Source organism: Schistocerca serialis, chromosome 12, assembly GCF_023864345.2.
Source record: "Schistocerca serialis cubense isolate TAMUIC-IGC-003099 chromosome 12, iqSchSeri2.2, whole genome shotgun sequence".
Lineage (NCBI taxonomy): Eukaryota > Metazoa > Arthropoda > Insecta > Orthoptera > Acrididae > Schistocerca > Schistocerca serialis.
Window position 1 is genome coordinate 141,750,364 of NC_064649.1, and position 12,394 is coordinate 141,762,757.

The 12,394-nt window shown below is 42.6% G+C and overlaps 1 protein-coding gene across 1 annotated transcript in view; it reads right to left on the minus strand.

The window, feature by feature from the left end:
• LOC126428004 (solute carrier family 46 member 3-like) overlaps positions 1-12,394 on the minus strand; it is a 510,919-nt gene that overhangs the window by 243,380 nt on the left and 255,145 nt on the right. The window contains exon 3 of the mRNA XM_050089887.1: positions 4,602-4,803. Within this exon, the coding sequence (XP_049945844.1) occupies positions 4,602-4,803 (202 nt within the window). The remainder of the gene's footprint in view (positions 1-4,601; positions 4,804-12,394) is intronic.

Genomic DNA, 12,394 nt, shown 5'->3' on the forward strand with positions numbered 1-12,394 from the left:
TCAATTTACCGTCAACTCTAACTGCTGCCTGACTATCCATATAAAGACCTTTAATTGCTTGCAAAAGTTTGCCTCCTATTCCATAATCTCGTAGAACAGACAATAACTTCCTCCTAGGAACCCGGTCATATGCCTTTTCTAGATCTATAAAGCATAGATACAATTCCCTGTTCCACTCATAACACTTCTCCATTAATTGCCGTAAGCTAAAGATCTGGTCCTGACAACCTCTAAGAGGCCTAAGCCCACACTGATTTTCATCCATTTGGTCCTCAACTAATACTCGCACTTTCCTTTCAACAATACCTCAGAAGATTTTACCCACAACACTGATTAAAGAAATACCTCTGTAGTTGTTACAGTCTTTTCTGTTTCCATGTTGGTGTGATTACGGCTTTTGTCCAGTCTGATGGAACCTGTCCCGACTCCCAGGCCATTTCAATTATCCTGTGTAGCCATTTAAGACCTGACACTCAAATACAGTGGAATGTCAGATCTTAAATGGCTACACAGTGTAAGAGGTCCGAGCAGATGTAATTTTGAGGTATTGCTCATGCGCTGCCTGCGATATGCAAGGTATAAGAGAATCTCAGACCAGAGAGCAGTGTTGACTGCAGTAGGAACTGTGTAGCTGTAGCAGTAAGTTGTTGCTAGTCTGGAGTCTGCTCTGGTCTGGTCTCGTGTATCATGTTGGCTGGGCCGGTCGCGGAGCAGCCATGCTGGAACCTGACTATTACTGAACAAGGTAAAAACCAGCCACGCGCATATGTAGTAATGTTATCTCAAGTCGCATGTTGTTGTTGTTGTGGTCTTCAGTCCTGAGACTGGGTCGATGCAGCTCTCCATGCTACTCTATCCTGTGCAAGCTTCTTCATCTACCAGTACCTACTGCAACCTACATTCTTCTGAATCTGCTTTGTGTATTCATCTCTTGGTCTCCCTCTACGATTTTTACCCTCCACGCTGCCCTCCAATGCTAAACTTGTGATCCCTTGATGCCTCAGACGTCCTACCAACCGATCCCTTCTTCTGGTCAAGTCGTGCCACAAACTCCTCTTCTCCCCAATTCTATTCAATACCTCCTCATTAATGTGATCTACCCATCTAATCTTCAGCATTCTTCTGTAGCACCACATTTCCAAAGCTTCTATTCTCTTCTTGTCCAAACTGTATGTCGTCCATGTTTCACTTCCATACATGGCTACACTCCATACAAATACTTTGAGAAACGACTTCCTGACACTTAAATCTATACTCGATGTTAACAAATTTCTCTTCTTCAGAAACGCTTTCCTTGCCATTGCCAGTCTACATTTTATATCCACTCTACTTCGACCATCATCAGATATTTTGCTCCCTAAATAGCAAAACTCCTTTACTACTTTAAGTGTCTCATTTCCTAATCTAATTCCCTCAGCATCACCCGATTTAAATTGACTACATTGCATTATCCTCGTTTTGCTTTTGTTGATGTTCATCTTATATCCTCCTTTCAAGACACTGTCCATTCCGTTCAACTGCTCTTCCAAGATCTTTGCTGTCTCTGACAGAATTACAATGTCATCGGCGAACCTCGAAGTTTCTACTTCTTCTCCATGAATTTTAATACCTACTCCAAATTTTTCTTTTGTTTCCTTCACTGCTTGCTCAATATACAGATTGAATAACATCGGGGACAGGCTACAACCCTGTCTCACTCTCTTCCCAACCACTGCTTTCCTTTCATGTCCCTCGAATCTTATAACTGCCATCTGGTTTCTGTACAAATTGTAAATAGCCTTTCGCTCCCTGTATTTTCCCCTTCCACCTTCAGAATTTGAAATAGAGTATTCCAGTTAACATTGTCAAAAGCTTTCTCTAAGTCTACAAATGCTAGAAACGTAGGTTTGCCTTTTCTTATTCTTTCTTCTAAGATAAGTCGTAGGGTCCGTATTGCCTTACGTGTCCCAACATTTCTACAGAATCCAAACTGATCTTCCCCGAGGTCGGCTTCTACCAGTTTTTCCATTCGTCTGTAAAGAGTTCGTGTTAGTATTTAGGTTCAAATGGCTCTGAGCACTATGGGACTTAACTTCTAAGGTCATCAGTCTAGTATTTAGGAGCTGTGACTTATTAAACTGATAGTTCGTTAATTTTCACATCTGTCAACACCTGCTTTCTTTGGGATTGGAATTATTATATTCTTCTTGAAGTCTGAGGGTATTTCGCCTGTCTCATACATCTTGCTCACCAGATGGTAGAGTTTTGTCATGACTGGCTCTCCCAAGGCCATCAGTAGTTCTAATGGAATGTTGTCTACTCCTGGGGCCTTGTTTCGACTCAGGTCTTTCAGTGCTCTGTCAAACACTTCACGCAGTATCTTATCTCCCATTTCGTCTTCATCTATATCCTCTTCCATTTCCATAATATTGTCCTCAAGTACATCGCCCTTGTATAAACCCTCTATATACTCCTTCCACCTTTCTGCCTTCCCTTCTTTGCTTAGAACTGGGTTGCCATCTAAGCTCTTGATATTCATACAAGTGGTTCTCTTCTCTCCAAAGGCCCCTTTAATTTTCCTGTAGGCAGTATCTATCTTACCCCTAGTGAGACAAGCCTCTACATCCTTACATTTGTCCTCTAGCCATCCCTGCTTAGCCATTTTGCACTTCCTGTCAATCTCTTTTTTGAGACGTTTGTATTTCTTTTTGCCTGCTTCATTTACGGCATTTTTATATATTCTCCTTTCATCAATTAAATTGAATATTTCTTCTGTTACCCAAGGATTTCTACTAGCCCTCGTCTTTTTACCTACTTGATCGTCTGCTGCCTTCACTACTTCATCCCTCAGAGCTATCCATTCTTCTTCTACTGTATTTCTTTCCCCCATTCCTGTCAATTCTTCCCTTATGCTCTCCCTGAAACTCTCTACAACCTCTGGTTCTTTCAGTTTATCCAGGTCCCATCTCCTTAAATTCCCACCTTTTTGCAGTTTCTTCGGTTTCAATCTGCACTTCATAACCAATAGATTGTGATCAGAGTCCACATCTGCCCCTGGAAATGTGTTACAATTTAAAACCTGGTTCCTAAATCTCTATCTGATACCTTTTAATATCTCCAGGATTCTTCCAGGTATACAACCTTCTTTTATGATTCTTGAACCAAGTGTTAGCTATGATTAAGTGATGCTCTGTGCAAAATTCTACAAGGCGGCTTCCTCTTTCATTTCTTCCCCCCAATCCATATTCACCTACTATGTTTGCTTCTCTCCCTTTTCCTACTCTTGAATTCCAGTCACCCATGACTATTAAATTTTCGTCTCCCTTCGCATGTAAAAGTTTTAAAACTCTCGTAATAATAATCTTCCTCATAAAAAGTAACTTTTAACAACCATTCATTTCAATTTAAAGAATTTACTAATTTCTCCCATCCATGATCATCCAGATTAAATGGTTCAAATGGCTCTGAGCACTATGGGACTCAACTGCTGAGGTCATTAGTCCCCTAGAACTTAGAACTAGTTAAACCTAACTAACCTAAGGACATCACAAACATCCATGCCCGAGGCAGGATTCGAACCTGCGACCGTAGCGGTCTTGCGGTATCATCCAGATTATTGCAATAGAAAAATCAGTTGCTTCCTTTCGTAAATGACAGATGGGTCGGCCAGCATTGCACAGAGCTGTGCCGGAAAAATTCATTGTAAGAGCAGATATATCCGTCGACTTCATTGAGGTAAGAATTTTTCCTTTTTTTATTCAGAATCATCTTTCAGGGCCATGACGCAGCACTGCTGTCGTCCAAAATTTACCAGGTAAAATTCGCAGTGAATTATTGAAAAGTCATAAGTGAGCGACAATTTAATTGAGAGGTTAGTTACATTGTTTTATTACCATGTTACTGAATTTATTTTTTTATTGGGACGTTACACTGAATGTGAACGACATAATTATAATTTTTACTGTTGAGAGGTTTAGGAATTTTTCCGTTGTGAGGTTACGCTAAATGTGAATGAATTTTGAGCTTAGATTAAATCAGAAAGAATTTTGTGTGGAGGTTAAATGTGAATGAATTTCTGTAGGGAGGCTATAAATGGGAACGAATTTTGTGGGGAGATTACACTGTGAAAGAATTTTGTTTTGAGGTTACACTAAATTAGAATCTTATTCATATTTTTTTTATTTTTTTTTATTTTGTGGGGAGGTTACAACAGGATAATTAAAATGGCCTGGGAATCGGGATAGGTTCCATCAGACTGGACAAAAGCAGTAATCACATCAATCTTTAAACGTGGAAACAGAAAAGATTGTAACAACTACAGAGGTATCTCTGTTTACTAATGTTCTTTAATTTTTTTAAATTGTTGTATTGCTATAAATTACTTGATTGCCATTAGTGACGTGTTTAGAAGGCTGTTTATTGCCGTACTGCTAGTTTCTGTAAGATACGAATAAAACATTTGTGAAAATCTCAACTCGACAGTAAACTACTATAAATTTGGCCCCGTTTCCCAACTTGTGGTGTGGCTTGTAGTAACCGTAATCACCGTGTGTGTCAGTCATGTAGGAGCATATCAGACTGGAAGAGTTTATCGCTAACTGGTGCAGACAGTGGGGGCTGACCTTGTCGTGTATGAAGAAGAATCCGTAGGTGATGCTGGAGGTGTAGATGCAGGCGGAGGTGAGGAAGACGCCGTAGAAGCCGATGGCCCTGAGCAGGACCCCGGACAGAGCCATGCCGATGGGCACGCCCAGCATCAGGCAGACGTTGACCACGCCGATGCGCAGCGTCCGCTCCTCCGGAGTCGTCACGTCGCCCATGTAGCTGCGAACACACACCAGCACGCGGGCACCGGTCACTACACGGGGGTACACTGAACGGCTGCAGGGTACCGCACAACAACACAGCCATCAACACGTCAGCTCTTTGTAAGACATCAAAACCGTGGGGCAAACTGGATTCTAGATGAGGACATACCCCTCGTAAGGGCAATGCCATACACGGTGAAAAGTATTTAAACCAGCAAACTCTGGGAGGTTGTAGGGGACATCTGTGGTGTGTGTACTGTAAGACCTTCGGTACACACACCATCAGATTATTTGACTTGTCGCTCTAACGAAGTAGGCGAGTGTCAGCAATATGTCTCGTGATCTTATCGTGGCGTGTTTATCTTCTGCCGTTAGGTCAGACGTCAGAAATGCCACTTGCAAGCTTAGAGTAGCAGATTGACGGTGCCCAACTTTAAACAGAACTTGATTAATTTTCACACACATTTATTAAAATAATAACAATCATAAACCTTACTTAGCTTGATGCTGGATGCTATTTACAATTGACAATCTGACGTTCCTTTGGTCTTGGTACGTTAATCTTATTCTCACGTATCTCTGATACTTGACAAAGTGTCTATACATTTATCTTCATGGCTATGTACAGGAATATCATAATCTTCTTAGGTGCAGACTGAAACTTGACTATAGACTGGTACAGACCGGTGCAGACAAATACAGACTGACTAATCGGAGGTCTGTACATTCATAATACCTCGAGCATTCAGGTATCACTGCACGAGTGTGATCCGTGAGGAGAAAAGGTTCTACGTTAGCAGCAATCTCATTGGCTGCGTTACATACTAATACGCGGATCGGCGGAAGCAGAATTTGGTCCGTCTCTAAGGCAGCGCCATCTCGTAGTGCGGAGACGGACGAGCGCTGCGCCTGCGCTGTTGTGCTTAGCGGGGCGCGCTCTAGTGGGAAAGTTGTGTACGCGCTGACTACGCGGAACTATGTACACAACACTTCGATAAGTCAACTCTTTGTAAGAAATTAAAACAGTGCTGCAAACTGGATTCTAGATGAGGACATACCACTCGTAAGGGCAATGCCATACAGGGTGAAAAGTATTTAAACCGACAAACTCTGGGAGGTAGTAGGGGACATCAAAACAAATATTTTTCCCTAATGTCATTTTTTCCTATGAGGATTATTTAAACCGGTGGAGACCATATTACGCTTATTACGCTCTTCAGTTGTAGGCAACTGCTGTCCACCAGTGTAGTAGGGCATTGTCTCTGTTTACTAAAGTGCGCGTCATTTGCGACGGCGGCCGAGTTTAGGTTCGTTCTGCGCACATGACGTCACAAAACGCAGTCAGCCAATGAACAGAGAACGACGTTGCCAGAGCTCGACTGCAATGCAGAGCATGGACGAGTGTCTTCAGTTTTAGAAACGTTCAGTCATAAATAAAGTAACTGAACAAAAGCAATGTCTTAATAACAGACTGTCTTTTATAGAAAGTTTGGAAAAAGCATTCTTTATACCAATTGCTTCAAATTCTATTAATTAATTAAACCAAACAAGCAATAAGCCTCCTGATTCAGGCGATAGCAAGGAAAGTTGTTTGTATCATTCTGACTAACCGCTTTTTCGCAATAAAAAACAGCGGTAATTGTTTATTTCCTATTGTACTTCGACGAAACGTGAGTAATTCATAGTCATACCAACAGTGTTTGTTGGTATTTTGTGTGGTATATTAAAAGCCGGCACGGTAGCTCAGCGTGTTCGGTCAGAGGGTTAGCTGCCCTCTGTAATAAAAAAACTGAGTTAATGGATCAACGACGAACTTAAACGGATGTCTTACGATGTCCGCCCCGAGCGGATGCAACGAACGTAAGCGAAAAAAATGACATTAAAAAAAAAACCTTGATCGGTGCTTAATATTTTCTTAATTTAAAAACAATTTCGAAGTGTCTTACTTCATGAATTTTATTCGTTTGAATGTAATTTTTTGAAATTTTTTAGTGGCAACTAAAATCGACCATACAGAAACTATATGCTATGGACTTTTACCTCTGCAAACTCTTCAAAATTTCGTGCAACGGTTTACTACATCTAATGCTGCACAATAACTGCGTTGAACATCGAAACAAAATTAAGTTACTTATGGGGGGAAGGTATCAGTCAAGAAGATGTGTAAAAATCAAATATTTGGGCCAAATAGTTTTTGAGAAAGCAGTTGAAACACCATGTGTCTGCACAGGCGAGCAGTGCAGTGATGATAAAATCGCGCACAGCGCGGAATGCGGGGAGCACGTCTCTGTAGCAGCGAAAGGGTTAATGCGGCCGAGGTGGCTTTACTTCATAAACTGCGCGCTCCCCCCTAAAAATAAGTTCGCGAACTATACTATGTCGCCGCTTCTGTTGGGGCGTACAACTGGCAAAGCAGCTATCTCCCGCGTATGGGCGGGGATGCGCGAACCGCCAAGATAAAAGAGTTGAACTATAATGGAGCGATACACCTGGAGTGAGCACACTGATATGGTTGGTGCGTACTACGTAGCGCACCACAACGGACGAGCTGCACAGCGGGTTTATCAACAACAATATCCTAATCGCCGTATGCCGCCGCATCATACGGCCTTTGCTGCAGTGTACCAACGTCTGCGTGAGACTGGGTCATTTAGTAAATTACCTGGACAGGGACGCCGTCGCACGGTATGAACGCTGCAAGTTGAGGAAGCTGTCTTGCAGCATGTGGAGCGGGATCCTTCAATCAGCACTCGTGCAATTGCACGTAACATGTGGACCAATCAGACGAATGTAAGAACAGTCTTTCGAGAGCAATTGTTACCTCCATCTCACTTACAACGTGTCCACAACCTGGAACCAGTTGATTATCCATCCAGAGCACAGTTTTCACAGTGATACCTGAAACAGTGTGAAACGCATCCTACATTTCCATCCTCTGTGTTGTTTATCGATGAATCAACGTTCGGGCGTGACGGAGTCTTCAACATGCACAATTCGCATGTTTGGAGTGAGGATAGCCCGCATGCCACAGTTACCAGCGCTCATCAAGTGTGGTTCTTCGTTAATGTGTGGGTCGGTGTTGTTGGGGACTGTTTAATTGGGCCGTATCTGCTACCTAGGCTATTAAATGGCAGGTACTATTACAATTTTCTCGCCAGACCACTGACAGAATTGCTGGAAGATGTCCCGCTTCCTACAACACAACGCACGTGGTTCCAACATGACGGGGCGCCGGCACATTTCAGTCGTCGTGTGCGTCGATTTCTGGACCGACGGTTCCCAGAAAAGTGGATTGGCAGAGGTGGTCCTGTACCATGGCCTGCTCGATCCCCAGATATGTCCCCTCTGGACTTTTTTGTGTGGGGAGAGATGCGCAACTTTGTTTACGCAACTCCTGTTGCGTCAGAAGTGGATCTGGTTGCCCGGATAGTAGCAGAAGCAGGAACAATTCAGGGTACTCCTGGGGTTTTTGCCGTGTCAGACAGAACATGATCCGACGGTGCAACTTTTGTTTACGTATCAATGGAGGCTGGCTGGTTCAAATGGCTCTGAGCACTATCGGTGGTCATCAGTCCCCTAGAACTTAGAACTACTTAAACCTAACTAACCTAAGGACATCACACACATCCACGCCCGAGGCAGGATTCGAACCTGCGACCGTAGCAGTCCCGCAGTTCCGGACGGAGCGCCTGAACCGCTAGACCACTGCGGCTGGCAATGGAGGCATTTCGGAAAATCTACTGTAATTGAAATTGGGTTGTCTTAATGTGTTGTCTCTTGGTCATAAAAAATGGAAAAGTGTTTGTTGGTTTAATTAATTTGCCGCCAGAGAAATATTCCTCTACCGGTTTAAATACTCCTCATAGGAAAAAATGACATTAGGGAAAATTTTATTTTCATGTCCCGTACAACCTCCCAGAGTTTGTCGGTTTAAATACTTTTCACCCTGTAGAGAGTGAACAAGCACTGCGATGGGGGATAGAACTTAACCACCCGTTGCTGCACCTGGGAATGCAATATGAACAATAGCCTATTGCTGTATCGTGGTTTACTAGCTTTTACTGCCCCTGCCCTCATTTCCGTCAATCACATGCCAACCCTCAACCCTCGCACCAACGCCTCTCAGGTAACCCTCCCCCCTCCAACACCCACCACGAAATCACACACAAAGCTCCCTCTCCCGTTCCCCCGCCTCTCCCCCCCCCCCCCCCCCCACACGATTTGCACCCCTGTCGAAACACCCAAAGGCTTCCATCCCTCTTAACACGACACATCTGATACGAGGGTAATCCCAAAAGTAAGGTCTCCTATTTTTATAAGTACATAGAGGACAAATGTAAGGATGTAGAGGCTTGTCTCACTAGGGGTAAGATAGACACTGCCTACAGGAAAATTAAAGAGACCTTTGGAGGAAAGAGAACCAATTGCATGAATATCAAGAACTCAGATGGAAACCCAGTTCTAAGCAAAGAGGGGAAATCAGAAAGGTGGAAGGAGTATATAGAGGGTCTATACAGGGGCGATGTTCTTGAGGACAGTATTATGGAAATGGGAGAGGAGGTAGATGAAGATGAAATGGGAGATATGATACGGCGTGAGGAGTTTAACAGAGCACTGAAAGACCTAAGTCGAAACAAGGCCCGGAGTAACAACTTTCCATTAGAACTACTGACAGCCTTGGGAGAGCCAGTCAACAAAACTCTACCATCTGGTTGGCAAGATGTATGAGACAGGCGAAATTCCCTCAGACTTCAAGAAGAATATAATAATTCCAATCCCAAAGAAAGCAGGTGTGACAGATGTGAAAATAACCGAAGTATCAGTTTAATAAGACACAGCTGCAAAATACTAACGCGAACTCTTTACAGACGAATCGAAAAACTGGTAGAAGCCGATCTCGGGGAAGATCAGTTTGGATTCCGCAGAAATGTTGGAACATGTGAGGCAATACTGATCCTACGACTTATCTTAGAAGAAAGATTAAGGAAAGGCAAACCTACGTTTCTGACATTTGTAGACTTAGAGAAAGCTTTTGACAATGTTAACTGGAATACTCTCTTTCAAATTCTGAAGGTGGCAGCGGTAAAATATAGGGAGCGAAAGGCTATTTACTAATTCTACAGAAACCAGATGGCAGTTATAAGAGTTGAGGGACATGAAAGGCAAGCAGTGGTTGGGGACGGAGTTAGACGGGGTTGTAGCCTCTCCCCGATGCTATTCAATCTGTATATTGAGCAAGCAGTAAAAAAAAAAAAAGTTCTGAGTAGGCATTAAAATCCATGGAGAACAAATAAAAACTTTGAGATTCGCCGATGACACTGTAATTCTGTCAGAGACAGCAAAGGACTTGGAAGAGCAGTTGAACGGAATGGATGGCGTCTTGAAAGGATGGTATAAGATGAACATCAACAAAAGCGAAACGAGGATAATGGAATGTAGTCGAATTAAGTCGAGTGATGCTGAGGGAATTAGATTAGGAAATGAGACACTTAAAGTAGTAAACGAGTTTTGCTGTTTGGGGAGCAAAATAACTGATGATGGTCGAAGTAGAGCGAATATAAAATGTAGACTGGCAATGGCAAGGAAAGCGTTTCTGAAGAAGAGAAATTCGTTAACATCGAGTATAAATTTAAGTGTCAGGAAGTCGTTTCTGAAAGTATTTGTATGGAGTGTGGCCATGTATGGAAGTGAAACATGGACGATAACTAGTTTAGACAAGAAGAGAGTAGAAGCTTTCGAAATGTGGTGCTGCAGAAGAATGCTGAAGATTAGGTGGGTAGATCACATAACTAATGAGGAGGTATTGAATAGAATTGGGGAGAAGAGAAGTTTGTGGCACAACTTGACCAGAAGAAGGGATCGGTTGGTAGGACATGTTCTGAGGCATCAAGGGATCACCAATTTGGTAACGGAGGGCAGCGAGGAGGGTAAAAATCGTAGAGGGAAACCAAGAGATGAATACACTAAGATGCTTCAGAAGGATGTAGGCTGCAATAGGTACTGGGAGATGAAGAAGCTTGCGCAGGATAGAGTAGCATGGAGTGCTGCATGAACCCAGTCCCTGGAGTGAAGATCACAACAACAACATAGACCTGTTTATTTCTACAATGGTTTACATCAGCTTACAGCTTGGACATTTAGTGGTTTTTCGACATAATCACCATTTCTGGCGATGCATTTTTGTAGACACTGTGGTAGTTTTTGTATGCCCACGTCATACCAGCTCGCCGCCGTGCTGTTCAGAAAGCTATGAACCTCTTCTCTCACCTCGTCGTCGGAGCTCAGTCGCTTTCCCGCCAAATGTTCTTTTAATGGGGGTAGGACGTCAAACGGGCCGACTTGGAGCATGAAAGGCATCACAGAACATTTCAATTTCCACTGTCTATACTTTTACATATAAATTCATAAAACTTTGTCAGCATGACCAGGAAGGATTCACAATTCACACTCATAGCAGTGGAAGTTCGAAAACATAACAAAATGTTTTTTTTACATGTGAAATTTCATCATTTTTTTCACTTACTAATGGCAGTATTTGTTGCTGTAGGTGCACTTTTCTTCATAACTAAGAGAGATTCTTCGATGAATTTTGCACAGCATACAAACCACACTTAAAGGTGTATGAAAGTCTAGAATTTTCCAAACTTATTAAAAACTGTGGGATAAATTGACATAATTAACTACAAAATTTGTGTTTTTTCTAAACATGAAGTTTAAAATATAACAGTTCATTCGTTTTTTCATAAATTAAATAAATTCTAGAGTTTCATACACCTGTGAGTATGGTATGTATGCTGTACAAAATTCATCGAAGAATCTCTCTAACTTATGAAGAAAAATGTACCTATAGCAACAATTGCAGCCATTAATAAGTGAAAAAAATGAAGTTTTGCAGGTAAAAAAAAATTATTTTGTTGTTTCCGAACTTCCACTGCAATGAGTGTGAATCCTGAATCCTTCCTGGTGATGCTGACAAAGTTTTATGTATTTATATCTAAAAGTATATTCAGTGGAAATTAAAATGTTCTGTGATGCCTCTCATGCTCCAAGTCGGCCCGTTTAACGTCCTACCGCCCTTAACCTAGGGAACGGGTGACAGTCACTGGGCGCCAAGTCAGGACTATAGGGTGGTTGGGTGATTATGTTCCACTGAAACTGTTGCAGGAGAGCAACGGTTTGCCGAGCGATGTGCGGGCGAACGTTGTCAAGGAGAATGTGTACGCCCTTGCTCAGCATTACTCTTCTCCGGTTCTGAATTGCCCGTTTGAGTTTTTTCAGACTCTCACATTACCTGTCAGCGTAAATTGTGGTACCAGCGATTCAGCTCCGACGAGGAGGTGAAAGAAGAAGTTCATAACTTTCTGAACAGCATGGCGGCGAGTTGGTATGACATGGGCATACAAAAAGTACCACAGCGTCTGTGGATGACATCGGAAGTTCACTGAGGCTTTATACGGCTGATGCTGTGGTGTATCGAGAGGTTGTAACATTGGAAAATTGTACTGAAATGCAGGAGGATCTGCAACGAATTGACGCATGGTGCAGGGAATGGCAATTGAATCTCAATGTAGACAAGTGTAATGTGCTGCGAATACAAAGAAAGAAAG